We start from the raw sequence: 26985 nt of genomic DNA, 5'->3' as shown, positions 1-26985 counted from the left end.
CTGAAATGGAAAAGCAGTAACAGTGGAAAAATATCTACAAAAGAAGCAATGAATAAGTCCTCAATAATTCTGGTTAAATTTGGGCTTACAAAGGGTCCAGGTCACATGTCCTTGGATTATGGACAAAGGTGTAAAAAAAAAAACAACAAAAAAACCCCAACAGGTAAAAAGCAAGGCTGAGATTCTTACTGCAGAATAAAAGTCCTCAGAGTCCCACCAAAATATCCTCTTCTTGCCACCAAAACGTACTCTAAGAATGCTTTTGTATACCAACAGACGAGAGGAGGCACTTACCACATCATAGAATGGAAACTGGAGTTTTGAAAGTTGACACTTTTAGGCCCCTATCAGTGAATATCAGAAAAAAAATCAGAAAATCAGAAATTGAATTCCACAGCTGAATCCTTCGACCTGGAAAGAAACGGAAGCAGTAATATAAAAAATTATCAACATTAACCGATTAATAATTCACGATGGTTTTACAAACCATCCAAGTGTGCAGTCTGCTGGAATGAATGTGAACTAGGACCATGAGCATAATTCCACCTCTGCCACTGACTCACTGTCGCCTTGAGGAAATCACTTTATGTGGAAGTTCTGCATGTACTAATGACCTCCTATAGCTCATTTGGGTGTGAGCAGGTTCATTAGTTAATGTTTGATATTGCTGTAAAGTGCAAAATGTTTTGTAAGTGTTTGCTATTGTTATTAAAAAAGAAATAAACAGGAAACATCAGTCAGGTAATGTCATCGCTGAGACATTAGATCCCTCAATGACATGGACAAGAGGCAGTGGCTTGAATAACAGCATTCTTTATGGAGAAATGTGCAAAACCTGGGCTTTTCCACAGCTCTGACACACTGTCCAGATAACATCAGCTGCTGCATCTTTGTGGGCCTCAGTCCTCCTTTGGGCACGTCAGCATTGCCTCTGTAAAACACTGAGGTCAGCAGACAGACGGTTCCCCTTGAAAGTTTTTTTATAGAATAATCAAGATGATTGCCAGTCTCCTGATTACTTCTACTCTGATATTAATGCTTTTGAGCTGGAGTCTGAGGGAACACCCATCATATTTTCATGCAGCTGCCTTGAAGGGTGCCCCCCCCAAGGCTGTGAACAGAAATGCTTGTTCAGTCCCACTAGCAGCCCAAGTCAAAACCCACTTTCAGAACCCCTCTCTGGAGTTCTGCTGACCCGGCTGCGGATCTAACCGGGGCCAACCGTGACCCCCCTGGAAGGCCGTGCGGCTGCCAGCAACACCCCTCTCCAGGCAGGACCTCTTCAGGCCTGGCCCTGTGCCCCACAGCCACTCCCTGCGTTTTCCTGTGCAAGCAATTAAAGGTCTCTCTCGCAATGCACCGGAGTTTTCTCCTTCCAAGTGCCGATTTTTGCCTGCTTTACGGGAGACTTGGTGGCAGCCTGAAAGTGTGGCAGAACCAGGAAACTGGCTGCTGGCAAGGGTATGGAAATGAGAGATTCACGAGGAAACCCCATTTGTTTCCCAAGACAACTGTAGTGCTTTTCTAGAGGCCCCCCCCAAAGATCAGTTAGGTGCAGCACCCACAACCTGGCTGCTCGTGCCGCACTAAGCAAAACTTCCCTCCCCGTTCCCACAGCATCGCCGTCCCCCCCGCCTCGCGCCACAGCTGGCCAGTTTTCCCACACCCAAGATGGCTGCGCAATAGCTTCACTCGCTCCTCAGTGCCCAATTCCAGCATGGCGGCACGCTTCCCGGGGGCCGGAACTTGCCTTGCCCTTTCTCAAAATGGCAACCACTAACTTCAACTCCGAGGCGGGGAGAGGCGGCGGGTGGGGGGTGGGGGTTGTTCGTCAGGTCGGAGCGCCGTGCCCTCCCTCCGCCGCCATTTTTGGGGGGGGGGGGAAGGCGCAGGGCTCTCACGCCCCGCCCCCCGGTGATGCCCGGTGGTGCCGTCTCGCCGGGCAGTGGGAGTTGCTGCCGGCGGAGCGGGGCGAGCGGGATGGGGTGCGCGGCTCTGCTGTGGGGCTGCGTCCTGCTGGGCTGCAGCTGGGGCCCGGGGCCCCCCGGAGTTGCTAGCGCTGCGCTCTCGACGGCCACCTACGTGCTGGATGATGCCGGCGGGCTGGGCAGGCAGTTCGACGGCATCGGGGCTGTTAGCGGCGGTGGGGTGAGCGGCGCCGGCGGGCGTGGGGGTCCTGCGGTGCTGTGGTGGTGATACCCGCCTCAGGGCGGCGGTTGCAACGGACACCTGGGCGGCGGATTCCGTCCGTGGGAGTGTTCAGTAGCTTCGGTGCAGACTCCCCCGGTTTCGGCGGGGTCTGGGGTCTCTGAGGGGAACCGTGAGAAGTGTGTGTGTGTGTGTGTGTGTGAGAAGTCTGAGGTGAACTGTGAGGGTGGAGAGGGGTCGTGGAGGTCCTGAGCAGGGTTCTCAGGTGGAGTCTGGAGGCCCAGAAGGGGGCTGTGCGGGCAGTGGTCCTGGATGCGATGGGAGCTGGAGCTGGTCCCTGCTCTGTGCCTGTCCTCTGGTCAGCTGCCCAGTGGCTCTTTCTCATCAGGCTGGCTGGGATGCCGAGGGTCAGACACGTCCCCGGTGCCGTTGGAGAAGAGCTCAGTCAGAGTGGGTTTTATCTGTATAGGGTCTTTCTAGCTACTTGTCTCTTATAGGTTTTAAAATGCTGGACAAGCCAGCAGCCAGTTGTATGCTGTCCTGTGGGTCCAGCCAGTCGGGACCATGGGGTCCTGCGAGTTCTTACCCACTCTTGGTCCTGCTGAGTTTCTTTCCTTGCCTTTGTGCCCTGTGAGCTCTCGTTGCCTTTGGTATACGGTGAGCCAGGGAGATTCAAGTAGAGCAGGAGAAATGATGCTGAGTCTGTGAGGTCTCTTTGTTTCTTTGTTCTCTGGGTTCTCTTTGCAGTAAATTGCAGGTATCTGGCATAGAAGGCAATTGCCATCTATGAAACCAGAAATGCACAACTGAGGGGTTAGAAAATAGTTTCTGTAGGACCTTAGCTGAGTTGTTGATGCTATACTTTTCTTTCTAGGCTTATTAGCCATGTGAAAATCCTAGGCTGACAAACTGCATTGTACTTACATGTTTGAAAGTTAGATTTTCATATTTTCATGTTTTCTTTCCTCTTTAGGCCACATCTAGACTGCTGGTGAACTACCAAGAACCTTACCGCTCCCAGATTTTAGATTATCTGTTCAAGGTAAAGTTGGCTGCACTTACTGTGTCGTGTTGGAACTCCTGTAGTATAATCAATAGTACTTGAAAATAGACAAACTCCCATCTTGTAAAGTATCTAATGTTTTTATCAGAATATTTAATTTTAGTTGCTGTTTTTGACAAACAGCATGTTGTTCAAGAGCTTATTTCTTCAAATTATTATTAAAATTCCTTTATGGTTTCACCATGTATTTTAAAATATATGTTTTCAACATATTTTCATCCTCCACGTGGGGTTAATGAGTATTAAATTTTATTTGTGGCTAAAATTAGGGGTTTAGCCGTTGATAGTGATTGCAGGAAAGGTCCTTGAGACATTTTTTATTTTTTTGGATTATAAATACATTCACATAAAGTGAAAATGACTGTGCAGACTGCATAATTTCAAACTGTTCTCAAGTGTAAGTGCACTTACTTTAGAAAGTGTGTGAACATGACCGGTTTGTAGGCTGCTTTAGTTAGCAAGTGTAACCTGTGGAGTTACCCAATTTAATATATGGTAAGATTATTGCACTGGACAATAATAATAACAACTTGTTTTGCTTTTGGCACTGTAAATTACTCTGCTAGAGGAGGATGTCATGTCACTTTCAAGTAGTGTAATCCACATGGCTGGAGGGGAATGATTTACTGTGTAGTTTTAAGAATTGGTTTTAAGGAGCAGAGTAATGTATGATGTTTGACTGGGGGATCAAAACCTATGGTCTTTGGAGACTGAAGTTCTGTTGCCAATATGAGTTTTCTGAAGGAATCAATAGGCATGTGTTAAAAGGAAACCTAGCTGAGAGACCATGATTTTAAAATAATTTTTGGCATGTTATTTACCAAAACCTCTTAAGCCGTCATGAGATACCTAGGAGGGGTATAGCTTGCCTCATTCTCCTTGCCTTTTAATGTCAGTAACTTTTCTTAATGGGGATGAGAGAGCAAATGTATTAGAAGTTTAAAATGAGAAGTGTCAGGAGGAGAAATGGTAGATTGGAAATGTTTGCTTTTATTTAAGAACAAACAAAATCCACAACTTGTAAGCCTGTCTGTCATCTATGCAGAATATTTTTTTAATCAAACTGCATTCTCGCAACCAAGAACTTTTTTTTTGGATGCCAAAATTGTACTTGAGTAATTCCATGGAGCAGTCCAGCTTGTTAGTGGTTACTAAAGTAATGATGAGTTGTAACTTCTGACTTGAGCAACGCTTAAGCCACTAATGGCTGGAAGAACATACTAGGAGTACGATCACCTGTATGGGCTTGAATTTTATGTTCTGCTCCACCAGTCAGACAGCAGGGCAACAGGATAGTGGATCAGGTGGCCATTTGTTTTCAGTGTAGTGGTCTTTTCTTTCTTGCCTCTCTGCCCTTTTTTAGCTGATTACTTCTGACCTGTATGCTGCCCTTTTGCATAGGCAGGGTAACCCTTTACAACAAAGAAGAAACTATTTACTGAAATATTAACTTTAATAATTGGATTTTAAAACAAAGCAAACGTGACTTCGAATAAGATTAAAAATACTGTAGTATTTCTCATAAAGCCCATGTTCTACTTTAAGAGCTTCAATATTTTCTTGAGCATAACCAGATTAAAATGTGCACAGTTGGGGAGCAATATCGGTGATGGTGCAAAAGTCAGAGAAACTAACTAAAGATAAGTGTACCTGTTTATCTTGCTCTGTTTCTTTTTGAAGCAGAATTTTGTGTTATCTCCCATTGCATCTGTAATGGCTGTTTAAAAAAAATACCGATTTTTTAGTATCCTCAAAATTGTACACTTATTTGTTGCATTCTTCTTGTTAACAGCAGAATTCTGTTTGTTTTCTTGTCTTTTTTCCTAGCCAAATTTTGGTGCTTCTTTACATATCCTCAAAGTAGAGATTGGAGGTGATGGACAATCAACAGGTATGGATTTTTTGTGAACTGGATTTAAACTCTCATTGCAGTGATGTCATAAATAACATGTCCTGCATGCGTCACTTTAGCTGAAGCATGGAGATGCATTCTGTAGTTTACTGGAGTTGTGGAAAAACAGAAGCAGTATCTGCTAACTTGTAGAAGATACATTTACATTAGTGTTCTGGAAACAGTTCTCACTATCATATTGTTGCATTCTTGAGCAAGTGAGTTCTTTTTTTTGCCCTCAAGATTAAGGAAGGTTTAGTAGCTTTCTGAATTGCAGAGTGTTTCTCAGACACCAGTTTTGCAATACAAACTCTGTAAAACTTGCGTAGGACTAGGCAGGAATTCTTGTTTGCCTCTCTGCTCACTCCCCCCAAAGTAAATCTTGGCCACTGCAAGAATTTACTTAAAGCAGACTCAGTTAGTAAATAGAAAACATAACATCTGTCTTTGTGGCGTTTTGTATATATATTTTTAAATGTCAGTGTTTGTGTGATTAGATACTGTTTTTCATTTACTCGGTTTACTTTCCTTAGAAAAATTAACATGGTAAAAGTTATACTGGGTTTAAGAGCTCAGTATTTGGTCACTAAGTTGCTGGTTAGAGGATAATGGAGGTGTCTTTGTGGGATGCACAGACATCTTCAAATACTCTTGCTGCTAGCTAAGGAGAATATAACGCACTTGTGTGATGACTTTCCAGATTTTAGAAGAACGGCAAGATTCATATGCCTTAACACATTGAACTGCAGGTCTTAGTCTGACCTCAGAGGTGTTTGTTTGAAGTGTGATCAGAAATCTAAGTTTGGAATCTAATTGCTAGTCTATGTCTGACAAATAGAATTTCCAAATAGACATGTTAAGAAGGTAAAATAAATAAATAAGTCTTATTTTCTGTAATGAAATGTGCTGTTTCAGCAGACTTAAAAAAAAAACCAAACCTCACCAGAAGAGATCTCTGGAACAATTAGGCATATAGTTTAGCGTAAATAATTGTTACATTTGCATGCACAGGTTATTAATTGGCTTTTCTGTGTAATGACTTCCCATGAAACACTGATTCTTTTGCAGCTTTCTAGTTTGTTTACTTTTGCCTCAGGGAATTCAGTGCATATCCTTCAATTCTAAAAAACCCTTCTGCAATCACAGAACACCATGGAAATAATAAGCTAAATAGTTTATAGTCTAGATATCAGTTGTCCAGAAAAAGCAAAAGATAACATTTTTTTTTTTTGCTTTCAGTTTAGAGAGAACATGTTTCCATGAATGCTGGTGTGTTTTTTTTCCCCTTCTATTCTTAATGCTGCAACTTTCCTGGTGGTTGTTTGGTTTGAGCTAATTGTGAATATAGATTTAGTATTATCATAGGTAGGGACAGAAAATGCCCAATAGTTAATAACACTGATGGTAAAAGCAGGCATAGTCCTTAAAAAACAGTAAATGTATGCCAAGTTACTGGCAAAGAATGTATGAACCATGTTGGAGATATGGGCTTGCATACTATGGCAATGAGCAATACAGAAAACTAATGTGTTAACAGCTTATGACACAGAAGATAATTGTGAGCTACCTGTCCTTTTCCTTCCTAGACGGTACTGAACCCTCCCATATGCACTATGAAAATGATGAGAACTACTTCCGGGGCTATGAATGGTGGCTGATGAAAGAAGCCAAAAGGAGGAACCCCCAAATTAAACTGATTGGTAAATTCCTTCATGCTTTAGGACTTAAATATTTTTTCCCCCCTTACTAAATTACATACCTAACCCTTAATTAGCATATTAATTTTGATGGGCAGATGTTTTTGGTGCTGCAGTAGGCAAAGTAGAATCTCTAATATTTGGTAAGCTTGCCTTAATGGTTCACTTAAATTTACTGTGTTTTACTTTGTTGCACTATAACATAACAAGTAGTGTAGGATAAGGAACAACTAATAATTTGCTTATGTCAAGTAATATTAATGCTTAAATTATCACAGTAGTGAACATAAGTGATTTATCATGAGAGCTGAATTTCTGAATAATACAGTAAAAAAATGGGGAGGGATAAAGTAAACTTACAGGAGGTATAAATCTGTAAATCGTACATGCACTAAATTCAGTTCTATGTTTTTATTACAAACCCATCACCCGCTCTCCACTACGCTGACTCTTGTCTTACGATTTGTCTTACGTATGTTGAGTTGTAAGAAGACTTTCCTGCCTCCCTGTTTTGACTGGGGGTTGTACATGAGCTGTGACAGTACAAATGTGGAACCCTAGATTTTAATGGAAATGCTTTACAAAATGTGTTTCACATGAAACAAGGGAAGAAGTCTCTAAATTAAAAAGTATCTAGTTCTCCCGTCTTCCAGGGATCAGACTTTGCCATACCCAGCCACAAGGCGTGACTTGATGCAGGATTTGCCAGTCAGATTCTGTTAGATGGGCACTGTGACAAGCAGTAAGCTTACATCTATGACTAATTGTAATTATTAGTAACCTCTCTCTTCCCTCAGATCAAGCTCTCAAAAAAGGAGGAGGTTTGCCTTTGAATTAGCCTCAGATGTTTTACATAAAAGTCAGCAAAAATCTTAGCAGGGTCTGGTTATGTTAATTTATTGTTCTTATTTACTACAAGATGCAGTAAACGGCTGAGATTTGGAAGTGCTTTTTAAATATCCTAATAATTTCTTCTGAAATACATACTCAGGAGATTAACAATTTTTGGTATTTATCCTCTGTCTGTAACTTAAATTTTTAAACTAAAAATTTCTGGAATTTTAAACCTGTTAGAGATAATACCACACAATTGAAAGATCGTATGTAATCCGTTGTTCTTCAGTAATGGAAGTCTTCTAGCTTAAAAAAAAAAAAAAGGTAAAAGCAGATATTAATATGTTTGATTACAATTTATATGAGAACATACTCTCCAGTTAATTAAGTTATGCTTCATTATCTTCACTGGAACAATATGAATTTGAAGTTCATATCTGCTCCTTTGTTTTAGGTAGAACAACTTACAGCTTGCTATTGAGCCTTACTGAGTAATGTAGACCTAGTAGTTACCTTGTTAATTTGTTTTTCTTCTCTCTTTCCAGGATTACCTTGGACATTTCCGGCATGGGTAGGGAAGGGTGAAAACTGGCCCTATGACTATCCAGATGTCACTGCTTACTATATTGTTTCTTGGATATTAGGAGCTAAACACTATCATGATTTGGACATTGATTATATTGGGGTCAGTAAAGCAACATATCCTGTATATTTTATCTATCTTAATTTCTAAGATCTTGGTCTTGTCTCTCTTTGTTGTTAACTGAAGGAGAGTGATGGGAGGAAAAAAATATTTTGTAATTGCATTTTTGGCTTTTTCTGTTGCAAGGGAAAAGGAAGAAGTTATTCTAGTTTACATTTTTTCTACAATAATGGCCATTAAACAGAACCAGTGAAAAATAGTCTTCTGCCTTCCCAGTTCTAGAGCAAAGTTACCAGAGAATTTGAGAATTCTGAAATCTGTTTGAGTCTTGAGCTTGTAATTTCCTGCTCTGCTTGTGTTTCTGCAGTTACAAGCTAACAAAAAGCGTTAGTTAAGACAGAGTTTTTGAAAGTCGGCTAACATGACATCTTGGCATAACATGGTCACTGTTCTGTGGAAGGGCATTCGTCTACATTTTCTTCCATTTTTACCTGCACTATTTCTAGTAGATAAAAGTGCACGTATTGCAGAACATTATAACTACTGCATTGTGTTATATTGCAATATATGGAACTTGTGAGTGAATTTCTGAGATAAATGTCATCATTTGGAGATAAGAGAGGGAAGCAGACAACCTGGAAAAACACTTTTCAAGTTCCTTATTTGATGCGAGACTCACCTTTTTGTTTTCTGATTAAGAAAATGCATGGCTGGGGATTCCTCTGAAGTCAGTCCTATACTTTCTGAAACACTTGTTTTGGACCTTTAAGTGTTTTTATACAAGACAGTTGTTTAAATGCAGAAAAGCTGAAAATTGCTTCAGCAGTCCAGAGCAAAGCTTTTCAAGTGGTGGTTCCATTCCTCCAAGAAAGTGTAACCTTTCTGCTGTAGTGTGGGAAGATGTATCTGGTGTATATATGTCTGCTTCTACATTGTTGGATAACCTACTCCTACAGGGGGATGACTTCACCTTTACTAGTGAATGAGAGTCATAATGTTCATGTTGTAGTTAGATAAAAAAGGAAGAAAAAAGATTTCAGGCTCTGCATTTTATTGATCAGGGTATTTGTTTGAAAGGGAGACCAGCATTTCTGCTTTTGATTTTTTTAACTGTGTTTCGCTTAAACACTCTTTCCATAAAAGATGGAAGATCCAGAGCAAAAGAAATGAGATAATTTTGTGTCTGTTTACTTAGCCTGTGCTGGATCTCTCATGTTCAAGTATGGATATGGTCCTGTGTAAACTCGAAAGAATGGTGTCATTGAATAATCCCCCGAAACTGTAGGCAACTGTTTGGTGTGTAACTTGCTGTAGCTCTCTTACGTCAGTGAGTGGCACCAGGACCCATTCATTAGTACCACATCTTGAAGCCACAGTATATTCTCAGTGGCTTCTAACAAGCTGGAGACCCATTAGTAGTAATGTCATGTGTAACACTGGTACCATTGTAGAGATCAAGGAGCTATAGGGTCCTTTTCAGCAAGAGGGCAAGCAGTAGACCTTAGTGATATATGAACAAACAGCTATTTTGAACTTTCATACAGAATTTTTTCTTGAAGAATTGATAGCAAAACATTCAACCAAAAAAAAAAGAAACTGAGCACTTTTCCTCCAGCAAAGTGAAGTCATGGAGTCCATTAATGGATTGTGTAATCTTATGTATTTATATATGTACTTCCTGTATACATAAGTGAAATCTTTCATTTTCCATTGACGTATCCTGATTTTTGTAAATGGCTTTTTACTTTTCCTTTATAGATATGGAATGAAAGGGCATTTAATAGCAAATATATAAAGGTATGTATTTTTCCTTATTTCTCTAAAGTGAAATGCCTTTGTTATCATATATGAACAATTAGCTTGTCCAAATTTGCCTATAAAAAGTACCTTAATTGTGCAACTGCTTCACTTGCTGAACGATGTTTCTTGTAGTTGCAGGCATGGAATAGTAACAGGATCAGATCTCTAGATCTTTTTTTGTGTGTATCTGAAAGTGTTACTTTGAGCTTTGTCAGTATATGCAAAATGTTTAGGACTCCTGCATTTTAATGGAAGCTCCAATTGATGCCACTGAATTAATACAAATTCATTTTCTTTGTGCTGGCTTGGATATAGTTGTAAATCAAAGATCTAGAATTTCTTAAAATTCTGTAACCAAGTTTCAGCGGGCATAATACCCTTAAATTATTCCTGTAAAACTCCAGGTTATTATTTTATGAAAAAGGTAAATCAGCAAACGTAATAAAGGCCCTTTTTTTTTTTTAACTGTGCAAAATTCAGTATGTCCTGTTCTAGTTGTAAGAACAGAGTATTTCACATAACCAACCCTGAGATATCTCTAATACCTGTCGTTGCTGTTTCTCTGCCCTGCTTTGAAAACTCACTTTGTTATGTTGTGTTGAAGTGAAATATTCAGTTCAAGCTTCTACTTTGTTCATTTCCTTGTTGCTGCTCTGGGGCTAAGAAGAAATAGCATTACCTCTTCTTAAAAGCAAGTGAAAATTAAATTGAATGTGTAGAAAAACTAGTTATTTTTTTTCAGAACTCGACTGGGTCTCATATGCTTAAGATTAGCCAATTAGTGGCTTTTAGAAAACTTTGAGCTCTTACTGTTTGTGTATTCTGTGTGAGGTTAGTCATATAATTTGACCTGGGCAACTTCTGTAGTTATTTTGTTCAATTGATACAGGAAATTATGTACAACAGTTAAACTTGACATTGCGCTAGGAGCAAAAAGTATCTTTAAATATCCATCATGAGGCTGGCATATATAAAATTCTGTCTACTTCTGAGAACTGAGAATACATTTATTTTAAAAGTTTTATTTCCTTGGTTGTAGAATTAGATGAATACCCTTACAGCTGGTTTCCTATGATTTGTGGCTGTTATGGCCACAGTAACTTGGTTTCCAAGTCTTATCACATCTTAGATCAGATTCTGTTATATATACTTCACAACTAATTTAATTAAAGGCATTTTCTGGACTCTCACTTCCGTAGGCTATGAAGCCATTGGTTCCTTTTGGACACAGTGTTTTGGTACTAGCGTTTTCGAGTGACTTACAAAATCCCTTTCAGAGAAAACATGAATACACTGAGGTGTGATATAGCAGGAAATCTTGGAATCTCTATCAGGGTGCCTTGTTTCTTTGAGCGTGGCAGGTAACAAAACTGCTGAATGTGCGGGTGCTTCAGACATTGCCAGTGAAGCTACTTAAATCCCTGTCTGAACTTGTTCAGTGGGTGTGCTTAGAATCCTCTTAAAATACTCCATCCCAATGTTTGTTCAGCACAAATCATAGTGTAACTTTTTTTAAAGCTAGGAAACAAGTTCTCTTTATTACAAAAAAAACCCACAAACCCTCAGGAGCTAGAAATTTTCTGTTATATTTAGCCTCAGGCAGTGTGGGTTCTAGGCTTTCCTTTTTCAAGAAGGAAAGGGGTTAACTAATTGGGTATAGACTAATAGGGAAATCACTAAGGGGATACTAACGGTTTCCTAAAGGATAATCTGAATCATAGTTAAAGTAACACTGGTAGGGAAGAAGGGGGAAATGTGTGTGTGTGGACTTCAAGTAGAAATCTCTGGAACGACTGAACAGAACTGAAAGCTTTTGTTTGCAGGCTGGAATAAAACAATGCAAGTAATATGGAAGATAAATAGTGAAAAATTTGGTGTTTTTTTGACCTGCAAGTTTTATTACTTTACTGACTAGATACTATGTTTCTTGGAATGCCTATGAGACTGAATCTTTTGTAAAATGAATTGTCAGAGAGAGGAGGCAGATCTTAAATAAAATGCTCATTTTGCTATATCTCTGGCTCTTTTTTTTTTTTAAAAAAAAGAGCCATTCTGGCTCTCTGTATGTCTTGTACAAAAGAAAAATATTCCGTTTTGCTCAGCCCTATGTCATGTCACCTGGAGACTTTCCCATCCATTTGTCTTGGCTTCCCTATGTGGAGAGAATGCGGGGAAAATGTGGGGGGAATGAACATGGAGGACAAATTGTCGAGTATAGGTGTGGCATTCTTATTCTTAGCTTTTCAAATGCTGTTGAGTTGGAATTAAGCTTTTGGCTTCTAGAGCTAAATATTTAAAACCTTGTCTTAAAATCACCCAAATACTTGCTGAAAAGTGTCAGCCTTCCCTCCACTTTATGTTAATTGATATAAGGCTTTATATTTAACGCCTCTTTTACCATTCATTCTCTTACACTGCAGTGCTCTGTGACATCTCTTCACTAATCGGCTCCATAGTTCTATTTGCAGTCTTCCATTTCAAAAAAAGATCTATTTCCTGGGGTGTGCTGTTGTACACTGAATATTTTCTGTAATGTCTGACAGATGCATGACATAGATAAGTTCTTGGTTACCTTGCTAAATTTTACTTTTAAAATGTTACTTCAATTATTTCACCCACTAAGGTGCTAGTTATGTTTCTTATTAAATAGAAAAAATGAAAAAAATAATGATCCTGTTGCTTATATGTTCTTACTCAAGAAGTTCCTGTTCCTACAATTATATTTTTTAAGTACTGTCATCTTAAACTGGCTCTAAAATTTAAGGAGTATCTGTACATATCATGAATACTGGGTGTAGGGGAACCATCCTGTGTATGTTATTATGTAGTGTATTTTGAGTGTCTACAGTTCTCTGACTTCAGTACTTAACTTTCAACATGGAAGTTCTGCAACCTTTCTAGTAATTTCGTTCTGTTCTTCTATGGCTAGGCAGTTTTACCAAATGTCTAGCTAGCTACAAAGCTCAATATTGCAAGGACCTTACTGTAAGTATTTCTAACATTATTAATTATTCTTCTTTATTCTTCAAAGTAGACTTTATTCTTCAAAGGCATCAAGCATCTGAACAGAACTTCATTGCTACTTTCCTTCTTCAGTTTTATGTTCTTTAGATATAGGCTTTCATTATCCAACACTTGAACTTTGCTTTGTGTCCTTATTTGACTATATGTCAAAATAGAAATCCTTCTTACTCTTCTTCACATGGCTGGCAGACTGTTACAAGAAATTATTTAAGCACTCACGCCTACTGATCTTCGAATAGTTGGAAAAATCTTTCTCATGCATGCGTGCATACACAGTACATCAGTCTTTAAATCCAAGGTTGAAAAAAGGATTTTAGACTGAGAACTGATGTCCTTTTTCAGATGCAACTGTATATGGAAGCTGCTGAAAACACTTTATTTATTTCTTTATTGTTGAGTGGTCAGATAAGGCATTATTTCTACCAGTCCTGTATAGGTCTGGTTCATTCTTAACTGTTAGAGCTGCGTATATTTTGTCTAAGAAGTTCCACAGGCAGATGTGAGAGGTTTATCATATTTGCCAGTGAAATAGCAAGGAGAAGCTGGAAGGGCAGAATAGGATTTCTCTTCTGCTGGCATGTTTGAATTCCAAGTTGACTGCTCTCAGTTTTGTTGTAAATATGTGATTCCAGTTCTATGCATTACGTTCCTGAAAGTTAGTGAGACATATGAGAGCCAAGGCATAGGTAAGCTTCCATATCAGACACTTAAAAGATCAAGGATTTTTTATTTTTTCAGTAAAATAGCTTGTGAAAAGAATGCCTAGGTACTCTTCGCTTGAAAAGGACAGTTGTTTGTCAAAGATTTCTGTTCTTGTAGAGAACTGCATGGTTACAAGGTCTTTTCTATTTTAAAACTTCTATCATTTTCTCAATATACTTTTTTAGTTCATCTTAATTTTCACTTCTGATCAGTTGTGGAGGTATGTCCACTTCTGCATCCCAGCCAGTCCTTATTTTTAAATCAACTTAACATGACTGAATTTACAATAAATCCATTACTCATATATAATTAATTACATACATGCAATAGGTGGAGTCAGTGTGTTAGGAGTGTCTGAGTGGAGTACACATATACACATGGGTTGTCAAAAGTAATCAGAGTGAGAAGCCCAATTTCCTCTAATGGCTATCTGAATGTCATAGATAACCATTGTTGAAAATACTTGTCATTGACTTTTTCCTGGTTTTCATTATGGCTTTCCTTTGAGAAGTGAGAACTCTTCTTACCCATCTTGGTCTGAAGACAAATGTTTCCACGAACAACTCCTGCAGTTCTTAAATTGTTTTCAGTCTTAAATTTTCATGTTGCCTGGTTGATGAAGACTGTACTTTAAGTGGTGTTATCTGTTACTAAGGTACTTCGACAATCTTTGGACAGACTGGGTCTAAGCAACATTGGCATCATCGCTGCAGATGGAGATTGGAACGTTTCAAAGGAGATGATAGTTGATCCCTATCTTAATGATGCTGTTGAGGTAGTCGGGTAAGTGTGGGAGAAGGGAGGAGTTTTACACATTGCTTATTGCTTCATTTTTATAAGTAAGCCTTCACCTCCATTTTGGGAAGTCATATGTTCTTCTTTCATACTTCCTAGCCATTCCAAGTGTTGTTGTCATTAGGGACAGAGGTGACTGACTGCTCCTTCCTGTCTTTCTTTCTTCTTTCAGTTTAGTGCATGTGTAAGGTAACCTTACCACTCTTCCGTAACTTTCAGGTATTTAGTTAGGAACTGTACTTTGGGCTTCTTACCTCAGCAATAGCAAATATGGAGACCTTTAGCTAATCTGCATGTGCATCTTGAAAGTCAGAAAAACCTGAGGGCTGAATTCTTGGTTTGCAGTTTTAGTTTCAGGTGAACTTGAACTTCCACACCGGAACTTACCACACTGGGACTTTAATGCTTGCAGCATTTCTTGTTATAAGTTCTTTGTTTGAGATGTTTCTGGTCATGTCCTGAGGCTAGGAGTTTTTATTTATTGCTTATATGTGGTAATAGGTAGTATTGGAAGTGCACACAGAGACAGTGAAGTAGAAAGAAAAACAAAAGTGGCTTGTTTGTTTGCTTGTTTTTAAATGAATATAACCATCTCAGTTTTAGCAGCTAGGAATGCCCACTGCTCTAGTTTTAGCAAATGGCAACTTGATTGTTTGCCCGCACTCTTGCTCCATAATACAATTCCTTATTATCTTGCTTCTGTTAGCTGGCTTGATACTTACTCTGCTGATCTTGATTTCTTGGTAATCTGATTTCTCAAAACTACAAATTAGTTTTTAAAAATCATAGCACGTTCCCAGTGGAAGTGACCAATATGTGTATAAATTGTTCACTTGTGTTACACTTGTTAACTTGCTTAACTCTGTTAAGCTTACTCAGGTAAGAACATGCTTGTGGTCCCTAGTGTACCATTTATCCTCATCTATACCTAAGAGGGTGTGATACGCTCATAATGTTTAAACAAATGTGTGGTTCAAAGGTTATAGCAGATCAGTTAAGCAGATATTTTTATGAAGAAACTGCTTTCATATGTGCTGAGCTTATAAACACTGATCACCTGGAAGTGGCTGCCTGAGAAATATCAATTATACTACTAGTGTTGACTAAGTAATTCGGTTTAAATACTTATTATTTAGGTTAGGCAGGACTTGCAACTCAGCAAGTTATAGAGCATTAGGCAGTTACGATTTCCGTGCCAATGAAGCTTGCAGAATGAATGTGCTGAGTGTGTATGGTTCTTATTTAAGAGTTTGACAGAGTCAAGGCTGGAAGTATTTGTTTTTGTTTGTAGCCTTTAGGACCACAGATGTGTTAGTTGTTTTTTAAGATGAAAGCTCTTTTTGTCAGAGGGGTTTTTTTAAATGTCACACAGATTTTTTTCCCAACTCTCCCACCCACATTGAACCAAAAAAACCCCCAAAATTGAAGAGCTAGAAGCATGTTATATGTCCAGTAGTCTCGTTATCTATCAAGAAATCAAGGTTAGTACAAAATAAGAACACCGTGTTTCTCAGCCAGTGCTGACTTTAAGGTCCAACTAGCAAACAGTTCTTGCTGACCTAGAAAAAGATAATAGTGTTTAGGTGTTTGTCCTTCAAATGCTTAGGTTCAGAAAGTTGCTAAAAGCACACTGTATCTGTATGTCCCTTAGATAACCATGTCTAGTTTGTAAAAGCTGCTACTCAGTCTGTTTTCCTAAAGAGTCTTAAAATCTTTTCTCATAAATCCTTTTCTATACACAGTTCCATAATCTCTTTTAAAGTGTAACCCTCCTTTCCTTTCTTTAATTTGGTGTCAGGTATTTTTTGCTCCCTGTAGAACCTTATCCCTGCCTAAAATAGCATTTGAAGTCTGAAGCGTAGCTAGGGTAGGTTTAAGGTAAAGTTTCTGACTGTTTTTATCCCTCCATGTTTGCTGTCTGTTGGCTTGTGATTTCAAACATTGAGGACTTAGTATTTTCTCATTAGAATGAAGGCTACCAAGCTGTTACCGTTCAGTGTGTTTCAAATTAATTGGTTGAAGGAGTCTTCTTCCTGAACATATTGTTTGATGTTATTTCACACCGATGATTTGCAGTACTTACACTTGAAAACAGGTATTTTGCTAGAAGAGGAAAAGCAAGAAAAACCTTTATCTGCTGCTAAATCAATGTACTTAACCAGTTTTCAAAAAGTGCTTGAAAACGGGGAAAAAAAATTGTCACATAATTAGCTCAAGTCTTAAATTGTTAAGTTATGCTTCCTTATTTTGTTTGCAAGATCATCTCCACTACTGTCTTCCTATATTATTTTGATGGGTGCTGTTTCTTTGTTTATATAGTATATATTTATATTAATTTTCTTCCACGGTATATTATGGCTCAGTATTGCATCTTCTGTGTTAGATCTTTATTTTCTTTGCTCTGTTTAACACAGCCTAGCTCTGTTTGGCAGTTCCTTTCTTAAAGGCCTATATATTAATGCACAATTACACTGGAGTATATTGCACAACATTTTTTTGTGATGCTTATCTAGAAGCAGACTAAGTGAAAATTTTTTTTTCTTAGTTCTTAATAATTTAAGTTAACCTTTGCCCTGTAGGCCATTATTAGTGGACAGTAATTTTGTGTTGAGTGATGGAAAAAAACCCTCCCTTCATCACCTTTTTTTTTCCAGACAGAAAAAAATATTTCTAATTGATGTAGCATAAGTCTTTTTTAATACAATGATCAAATAGCAGAAATGATTGCTGCCATTTCAGTTTCTCTCTTTTTTTAAAATTTTCTGTCTCCTATTTTCTGTCATTTAAAAGAAAGAGAAAATAATAGTCATTCTTAATGAACAAACAAGATGGGTGACGTATTTAAGAACTCTTTGTCAATGACTGTGGCTTTTATGTAAACAGTTCTTGTTCTGTTTATTTTCATGGTTAATGTAGTTGCAACTTTAGAGGAATCATTAGTCTTATGATCAAGGAATGCTTTCTCAGTTCAATAGGAAGAACAAACTGAGTTCACTGCAATTTACTCTTTTCTGAGGGAGAAACCATTTGCTGTAAGAGAGAAATTGAATTGACTTGTGCTAAGCTGATAGAAGGAGTAAAAATTAATTATAGAAAGCACCGTTGTGTAGATTTTTTGAATTATTTTGGACCATGCTGCTTTTATCATAATTTGAAACAGGATTTTTTAATTACTGAGTTCAAAGCACAAGCTAGCAACATAATTTTGAGTTTATGTAACTAATCATAAGACATAATCATAGAATTATTGAGGTTGGAAGGGACCTTAAAGATCATCAAGCTGCAATCCCCCTGCCATGAGCAGGGAACCCTACCACTAGACCAGGTTGCACAAAGCAATGTTTAATCTCATTAATGTTTAATCTCAATTAAAACCAATATATTTTACTGCTAGAACAGCCTTGTCTTTTTTTTCTGTTTTTTTTTGGTGTTTTTGTTTTGTTTTGTTTTGTTTCCTTCAGTGTCTTTTTTCTGGGGATGTTATCTGTAACTAGATTTACTATCTTGGTTTGTGCTGGACCTCTGGAGATTATCTGGTTGAACCTGTCCTGCATGAAGGAGATGCAGTTATTTCATGGTGTGGAGGCTTGTTCTGCTTTAATTACTCCACAACACCTTTGGGCAACTTATTCCACGTGTTTGACCATACTCATGCTCTTTTTAATTTTTCTTTTAAGTTCTTATACCTAACTGAATTTTTCATCACTCCACAGCCTATACTGTTGCAAGGGGTTATTCTGTCCAAAATGTAGGACTCTGTGTTTTTGCATCTGTTTGAACTTGATGAGGTGCCTGACAGCCTGTTTTATCACAGATCCTCCTTCTTGAGGATGGGCATTAAAACCATTTATCTTTAGGCATCTGGAGCCTCCCATAATCGCTAAAAACTTTAGCCTTTTTCGGTATGTTAAGTCTGCAAACCAAGTCCTGCCCTATTCTGATGCAAGGTTTAACACGAAAATACTATGCAAAAGCAGTACTAACATTGACTTCAAAGCCTTATGACTGGGGCAGGAAATGCTCATGTATCAGGCTGCCATCAGACTGCGCATAAGCTAGTTGAGATTCTGATCTGTGGAAAAAAAATCTTGCAGCACTATTTCCTGCAGATGATGTCCCTGCTAGAGAAGCTGATATAGGGTAGAAAAATGTAGAATGATTTAAAGGTGGTTAAGCGTTTTCGTGTTACCTGAATTTACAAGTACAGCAAACATTCTTTAAAGGACTTCTGGACTTCAAGAAACTGCATTGTTAGACTTGTTCTTATGTGACATTTTAAATCTGTTTAATAGACTTTCAAGGACTTTAAGTGTCTAGAGAGTGCAGAGTGGTTGCAGTTTTAAAACTTGAACTAAAATGCAGTTGAGTAATCAGGTGTATCTGTGTCTGGAGTTTTTCTCATTTCTTTTGTTGGTTGTGCTTAGGAAGAACCGGTATAATTTGTATTGCTTCACTGGTAAACCAAAATAGTTTATTAGCAAGGGGAACAGAGGCAATAATTTCCTTTTCTTAATTAAATGTTTACTGTGCTTTCATGAGGTTTGTAAGTTGTAGTTCAGTTGTCATTGCCCTGAAGGTGGGCCTTGTAGCCTAACCCTCAGCATTATAACATCTAAGTGGCTGATCTGCAAATAGAGTATCATGCGTGAAAAGTGGTAATCTCTGTCTTTAACTTTATCTGCAGTTTTGTGTGTATAAGAAAATAAGAACCAAATGTTTTTAATTTCCTTTTGTTATGTGCTTGGGAGTTTGGCATGGTAGAGGAAGAAGGTGTCCTTTGAAAGCTCTTTGTGCATGACAATCTACTACATTTTGTAACAGTTGTTGTCTTAAGGTGTAAAAACAAGAATTGGAGCATGATTTGGTCTTGAAATAAGTTTGAATAGTGCTCAAGAAGATGCTGCCTTTCCCAGTATAAATTTTTAACAATTTGGAAGACATTTTTTTTATTTCTCTATTCTCTCTGTTCTTTGCTCTCCTGTTTTTTTTTTTTTTTTGTTTGTTTGTTTTTTTCCAAAGCTGTTGAGATACACATTGGATAAGCATGGTCTACAGCAGGTGAGGATCATAGCCAGCGACAGACTGTGGGAGCCCATTTCCTTTGTCTTGCTGCTTGACTCTGAGCTCCATGAAGTGGTCGATGTGATTGGGTAGGGGGTTCTCTCTTTTTTTCTTTCTTCGTGGTTTGTTCATAGTTTGTCTTCATCTTATTTATAAATAGCATGTCCACAGTTTGACCTCTCTGTACTCTTACCTGTGATAAAAGGATTGATATTATAATCTATCTTAGGAACCTGCATCAAATCACGTGGGCTGTTGTCTTGGCTACTGCCTCAACACTTTAATTGAATCAGAAGTCTGCTGTCATGTGGAACATTTCTATTGGTGTTGATTGCCCTTTTAATGAACTAAAGTGTTTTTTTTGACAACCCTATTTATTCTGAAGGTTGTTTTAGTTCCTTTATTTGGTATGCAAGAAGTGTTTTAGCTTTACAGCTTTGTATACAGCCTTGTATTACCGACTTCCGCTGGTCTGTTACAGAAATGGGGGTGATCCAGAAATGAATTGGGGCTGTGATTCTTTTATTAGTTACAATATCTTGATTCTTAGTCCCCGTTTTGTTCTAATGTGAGGGTTGTGTTTGCAAGACATGCAGCCAGCTGACTTTATTTTCTAGTTCTAGGTTTCATCATGTGATGCTCATATTTTGCAAAAGCAGTAGGCTAAATTTGAGATTGGTTACTGACTTGTCTGCTGAATGCAAGAGTGTGTAAGACTTGCTCATTAACTTTTCTTTTTACAGTGGCTCTAAATTTTAATTAGGTTCCATAAACTTGCTGGACCCAATCACCTGGCTTCAAATGTGGCTTTTCTGTGCTTCAACTTGAGTCTTGTTTATTTATCTTTATATATCTGACCCATGGGAGATGTATAAGTGAAGGCTTTCCCTCCAGATACAGATATGCAGCCAGTGTCCTCCGCAAATCAATCCCCCTCCAATTTCTGAACCAGAAAAAGTATCCTGGCAGTTTTTTGCAAGTGGAGTCTTGGATCATGTGTGGATCATCAAGTGAAAGCCACTGTGAACTCACTCTGACCAGATACAAATGCACTGTTGTTAACATGATGTCAGTGTAGTGAACATGCTTCCTTTCTGTTTTTTGGCAGCTACAAGTAGGTACCCACAGTGGGAACATATTTAAATTACATTGGAAAACTTGAAAACAATGTTTTTCAGTGACGGACTTTCAAATTCCATGGTTACTCACCAGTAGTACTTTAGATGTGCTACCTGTTTGTAACACAGTTAAACCAGTTAGATTTTTTTTCTTTCTATACAGTTAGAGACCAAGCTATTCTGACTCTAGTGTTCAAATTTGCCGTTCTCCCCTGCTTCCTGCTGTTAGTTTAAAAAATAGGAAGTGTTTAGAAAGTATCAGTTACTTTAGGAGTAACAACTTTCATTTTCATCTAATATAAATGTAGTGTGCTGTTTGGTGACAAGTCAGTCTTTTTGGTTAGATGCATCAGTGTTCCTAACCAGATCTGTTCTAAACACATATATGACTGAATATTAAGTGTCATGGAAAATCAAACCTTTTAAATAAACTTGTTAGACATAATTAAGTCCAATTTAACAAGAAAAACAAGATGATGTGACATTACTTCATGATGCAGTCATGCTGTGATGCCTGTAATAGTGGGAATTCAAACTGTCTCAAGACCCTCCCAGGCCTGTATGCAAACACAGAACGAGAAATATGAAAGACAGTGTTGTTGGCTGATGATTTCTCTTTTCTAGAGCAGTTTTTGAGAACTAGAATTTGAAGTTTTTATAGGCAGTGCTTTTCTGTAAAACTTAATTGTAGTGTATTATAGCTAGTCTTTTAAAATATTTTTTTATCTTCTACACCCTTGCACTGATACACAAGAGAAAAATGGTGGACAAAACTGCTATTTCTATCCTGATCTTCCTCTTCCTCCTGTTTGAGCCATTGAGTTATTTTTGTTGTACATATAGCAAAGTTTGTTGTTTTGTTTTTGTTGTGTTTTTAACTAAGTTATCCAAATGAAGTCACTGTGGGCAATTTTCCTAAGCAGCATTTGCAATTCATAAGTAGAAGCCTTCCAGTACCTGAAGGGGGCCTACAAGAACACTGGAGAGGGACTTTTTACAAGGGTGTGTAGTGATAGGGCAAGGAGTAACGGTTTCAAAGTGAAAGAGGGTAGATATAGATTAGGTGTTAGGAAGAAATACTTCGGTAGGAGTGTGGTGAGAAACTGTAACAGGTTGCCCAGGGCAGTTGTAGCTAGGCCATCTTTGGGGCTTTGAGAAGCCTGGTTTTGTGGGAGGTGTCCCTGCCCATGGCAGGGGAGTTGGAACTAGGCGGTCTGTAAGGTCACTTCCAACCCAAACTATTCTATGATTCTATAATCATCTGCTATGTGAAACTTAGTCACATAATAGTGAATATTTTAAAAAACATATGATTACCACTCTTAACAAACACCTAGAGGACCTAACAATGAACCAAACATCTGCTGGTTCTGGAGAGACTGAAAGGAGGAGGGAACAATGAAATATTTTTTTAGTAAATGACAGTGTTTTGAAGATTGCAAACATAGATACTCAAGACTCTCCAAATAGTAGTGGTCTTTGAGAGGACCAATCATTTCCTGAAAGTAATTGGAGTATAGTCACTCCTTTATAGGAGTTTTCATTTCCAGTGAATTAGAGTTGTTTTCACTCCTAAAGGAGCAGATCACACTGCTCTGGACACAGCTAATCTGTCCTTTACTGCACACCTTTTTTTAGTTGTTGAAGCTGTAGAGTGGCACAAGGCATCTAGAATAGGGCTGTAGCATGATCTAGTAGAGTTCAACAAATCCAGCACATACCGGATGTGAAAGCCTTCATTCTAATTTGATAGCAAATGTTTATTTTCTGCATTTGGGTGGGTCTTCTTAAAGTATACACTCTGCTGTGCTATTCGATGTTAAAAAAAAGATTGCTGTACTTTTTAAAAAGTTAGTTTTCATATTGAGTAGGAGTTACACACTTTAGTCATGACTAATTTAGATATTAGTGAAGGTGAAATAAAATCCTTTGGTTAACAGTAGTGTCAGTGAGAAGCAAATATGGTGTAAATTGTGTTCATTGGCAGTAATAGCAATTGCATCTAATAGCAGAGAAAAAATATATTCATTTCTCAGTCTGGTGGTGAAACTGTTTTGCTTGCTTGCATACCAGTGGGACAAAATGAGAATTTTTTAATTGTGTGGGCTCTGCTGAATAGAGCAAAGCTGTCAATAAAGACACACTGAAGATGTCTGCCTCTAGAACTTGTTTGTTGTCCCTGGAACTTTAATCCTGTTTATCATCCCTATTCTTTCAGTTTATTTTCACAGCTTTAGTGTCTTTGCATTGAATTAATTATCTTCCTCCATTTGCAAAGAAAGGCGACCCTGCTGTCTTAGTGCAGGAAATTAGAGCTCTTTAGATTTTATTCCTTTGTAATCTTACGTAAAGCTCTCTATGACACCCCTCTGCCCTTTTTAGTTCTGTAGATTATGGCTTGTATTTGACCTGGATGTTGACTCTTAATATTTAATGAAGAGCTTTTCAATATATGGAGTGTAGAAAGACAAAGTATTTGTTCTTTGCCTTGTCTTTGTAGGCTACACACTTTATGCCATTACAGAAACCTTTGTTTGGTATTAAGATAATAGTTTTGTTTCCAAGCCAAATGGGAAATATACAGTAATCTGTACAGCAGGGAAGGATGTAGCAAAAATCTCTGATATATTGTCATTAGTGAAGTTATGTATGAAGGACTACAATGCTGGGAAATGGCCCATTGTCCAGTAGGGGGAAAATACTGAAAAAAAAACCCCAATAGTACAGAAAAACTGATATTTCTTGTTACAAATCCACCAATATCAAAGGAAATATTTAGGCCTTCCTTTCCAGTGCTGATAGTTTAATTTCAGTGCATGTATGTAGTGTGTTCAATGAAGGCAAAAATCATCTTGTTTTTTAATGTGATTTCAAAGATTTTATTCCAGACAAATTTGGCACAGTGAATCAGTGTTGTGGTTGAGTATAATCAGTAGCCTTTCTTTGGGAGAAGGCATCTCTACTCATACTGAGGAAGATCCTGGAATTAAATTAGCATTCATTCTATGTTTCAATTAATTTTACTTTACCCCTCTGTAACTTTTGTTGTCTGACTAGCAGACCTTTTTGAAACCTGAGTTTACAAAAAAATTGTGCAGTATTAGCCAAGTTTATGTTTAGTCCTAAGACAATCGTGCAGTGGGGTTCATAGAATAATGCCTAGTACTGTATCTTACTGTTGATTTTATAATTATTTGCAATTTTGTTTGGGATTGTACAGAGTAGCAAGTATTTTCTCTAATTTTGCACATTGCAATTATGAAAGTCTTCAGGCTCACTTTTAGGATGAAACTTCATCAAGCAGCAGAAATTGCAAAATATGTTTAAAGCATATATACTTATATACTGGCAGCTTATGAGCACTCTCTCATATGATTTTCTTCTATTCCATTAGTATTATTCCAAAGAAAGATTGATTTTCATTAACAGTTTGCAGGAGGTGAATAATTACTGGCATTGATACTTCCCAGCTTTGATTTTTCTTCTTTTTAAAATACTGTGTAGGGCTCACTATCCTGGAACAAAAACAGTGCCAAATGCTTTATTAACTAAGAAGAAACTGTGGTCTTCAGAAGATTATAGTACTTTTAATGATGAAGTAGGTGCAGGCTGCTGGGCTCGGATCCTGAACCAAAACTACGTGAATGGAAACATGACTGCGTAAGTGTCGTGTACTGTTGCTCACTTTCACAGCTTTGTATGGAAGAATTGTCTCAAGTACTATGTAACACATTTGTCTACTATGGTAAGATAGTAGGTAAACAAACTCCCTACTGTTGATCTGAATTAAAATATAGTAAGGTATGAAGTCTACTGTCCTTACCTCTTTTTGGGGTAGAAATCCCACAAGTTTTAATGTATTCTTGAGTTACTATTCCACAGTTTTCAATGGTTTATGCAGCTGAGTGAGATATTAGCTGTTTTCTGCATATTTAAATTCCAAACTGGAAGAAGGCTGTTCTCTTTATTGGGAAATTTTATAACTCTTGGTTTTAGAAGAGAGTAGAAAAATACTTTCATGTTCTAGTGCAGCAAATATTAATCTGAAAGAAAAAAAATCTGATTAAAGAAAATGCAGGTGTTGAGATGTAAGCAAAATGATTTAAAGCTTTTAGCTTTTATGTAAGTTTATTTTTGCAAAAACAGAGACATTTTTTTTGTCTCAAATGCTTCAGATGGAGGACAACAAAAGTACTTGGATGCTTCTCAAGTGAGGTTTCTTGAATCATCTTGTTCCTATGAATCTTATGTCTCCTGCACTGCAAACTGAAGTTTTCTAATTGATTAATGTTTCCTATGTGAATTTTTTACCATTCTGGTTCCTTCTTGACTCTCAGAGACTTTAATATCTTACTTTGGGGTCTGTCTTCTCCCATTTTGTTTTATATTTTGTTTTTTTAACAAGACCTTTTTAATTGCATATACCCCATTTGTTTAGCAACCTGAGAACCAAACCTGTGCATTTTATTTAGAAATTATTGTGGAATAGCTCCAAGTCCATCTATCCAGTATTTAAGTTATCTTGGCTTTCATATTGAAAACAGTCTTTCTGGTGAAAGGCGGTTTACCTTCCTGCTAAGCTTGTTTCCTCAGAACTTGACTTCCTTATAAATCTCTAAATGTGTTTTGCCAACTTCTTGAAATAGCAAACAAGACCTGGAGGGTGGCTGGTTGGCTTTGTTATCTGTTCATTATTTATATGGATAAAGGAAGGATTATTTTTTTTCATGGTACTTAATTTTTTCCCCTTCAAAACAGGAAGAACAGTAAATATGAACAGTCTTTAACTCTCAGTACACATTTCCTTTAATGTACAACTTTTTATGGTGCTATAGCCAGAGAATGTATAATGGGTTTTGTAAGAAATTCTCAACACTGAAAGTTGATTTGTTTCTGTTCTTTTCTCCTATAGGTTTTTTTTGTTGTTGCTTTGGAGTTGTGTTTGTTTGTTGTTTTTTTTTTAAATTTTGCTTTTGGTTTGGGTTTTTTTGTTTCTTTCTCTGTTAGCTGGAAATATTTGGGTTTTTTCCTTAATTTTTTTTCGTTTGCTAGAGAAAAAAGAGGAATACATTCTTGTACTAAATTCATCTAATCCTATCCATGTGAATGGAGTAAATTAACCTGTTTTTCTTCCAGAACCATTGCGTGGAACTTGGTGGCTAGTTATTATGAAGAGTTGCCCTTTGGTCGGTGTGGATTAATGACAGCACAAGAACCATGGAGTGGCCACTATAGAGTAGAAGCTCCCATCTGGATCACAGGTAAAAAGTTTGTAGGTAAAAGTTCAGTGATCTAACACAGAGCATAACTGTTTTTCAAGGCCTTTATTTATTTATTTATCTCTGTGTATTTTTTGTACAAGATTATATTAGTTTTATTGAAAGTTTTGTGAATACTTTGAAAAAGAAGGGAAAAAGGCTCCTTTCACTAGAAATTGGAAAGATCTAGGAGTAGGGGAAATCTTAATATTTGACTGTTAGATATAGCAGAAATTAGTAAACTACTGCCTTTTATAGCTGTTACTTTAATTAATTAATTATATATTGATCTGAAGTGCCAGGTTAGTGTTAGTTCCTTTCCCTCTTTTTTTTTTAATCCCTGAGTAGATACTTGATACCTCTCAGTTTGAGAAAATGGAACAAAGAACCTCTGTATTCTTGTCCTACTTGTGAGTCTTTGCTTCTGTGAGGTCAGTATTTCATTTTTCTTGGGGAAGGAGGAATACATTCACATAGCGTCTATGCACATGTGATTCACTGGCTACTTGGTAGTCCTGTAGTATTTTAGTGTCTTTGCCACAGTTCAGTAGAGCAGGTGGCATATGTACCCTTACTTAATTGTTCCTCATGGAGATGCCCATCTATGGTTTCTCTGGTTTGACTGTTTAATTAATTAAAAAAAACCCAGATATTTCAGAAAACCTAGACGGTGTGAGTACTCATATTGAATGTACGCGATTGACTTATATAGTGGTGTAGTAGTTTTTTTCTTCCTGTCTGATCACTATAATTTTAACTTTTCAGTCTGCTCTGTGATGATAGTTTTAGATGATAGTTTTTAAGCGTCTAAGTTTAAAGAATTTTTCAATTCTTTATTCTTTCTTCCTGTATAGATAGAATATGCTTTGGAAGTTTCATTAGTTTCTTCCCAACATCAAGTTTTTGTTGTGTAAGAATGTATGAGAAAAATCTAATTCAGACTAGAAATGG

The 26985-nt window shown here is 37.6% G+C and overlaps 1 protein-coding gene across 2 annotated transcripts in view; it reads left to right on the top strand.

Annotated features, from left to right (window-relative positions):
- Positions 1-1963: 1963 nt before the first annotated feature.
- The window catches only part of GALC (galactosylceramidase), a 35988-nt gene continuing 10966 nt past the window's right edge, over positions 1964-26985 (top strand). The window contains exons 1-9 of one of the 2 annotated variants that reach the window (XM_051621870.1): positions 1964-2148; positions 3122-3190; positions 5039-5102; positions 6689-6802; positions 8179-8318; positions 10035-10073; positions 19617-19747; positions 24281-24436; positions 25913-26037. In XM_051621870.1, coding sequence (XP_051477830.1) covers positions 1981-2148; positions 3122-3190; positions 5039-5102; positions 6689-6802; positions 8179-8318; positions 10035-10073; positions 19617-19747; positions 24281-24436; positions 25913-26037 — 1006 coding nt within the window. In that variant the 5' untranslated portion in view covers positions 1964-1980. Of the gene's footprint in view, positions 2149-3121; positions 3191-5038; positions 5103-6688; positions 6803-8178; positions 8319-10034; positions 10074-14457; positions 14586-19616; positions 19748-24280; positions 24437-25912; positions 26038-26985 lie in introns of both variants that reach the window. The other variant, XM_051621871.1, reaches the window with a different exon arrangement.

The sequence above is a fragment of the Apus apus genome, chromosome 5 (genome assembly GCF_020740795.1).
Source record: "Apus apus isolate bApuApu2 chromosome 5, bApuApu2.pri.cur, whole genome shotgun sequence".
NCBI lineage: Eukaryota > Metazoa > Chordata > Aves > Apodiformes > Apodidae > Apus > Apus apus.
This window is presented reverse-complemented; position numbering and strand designations above follow the sequence as displayed.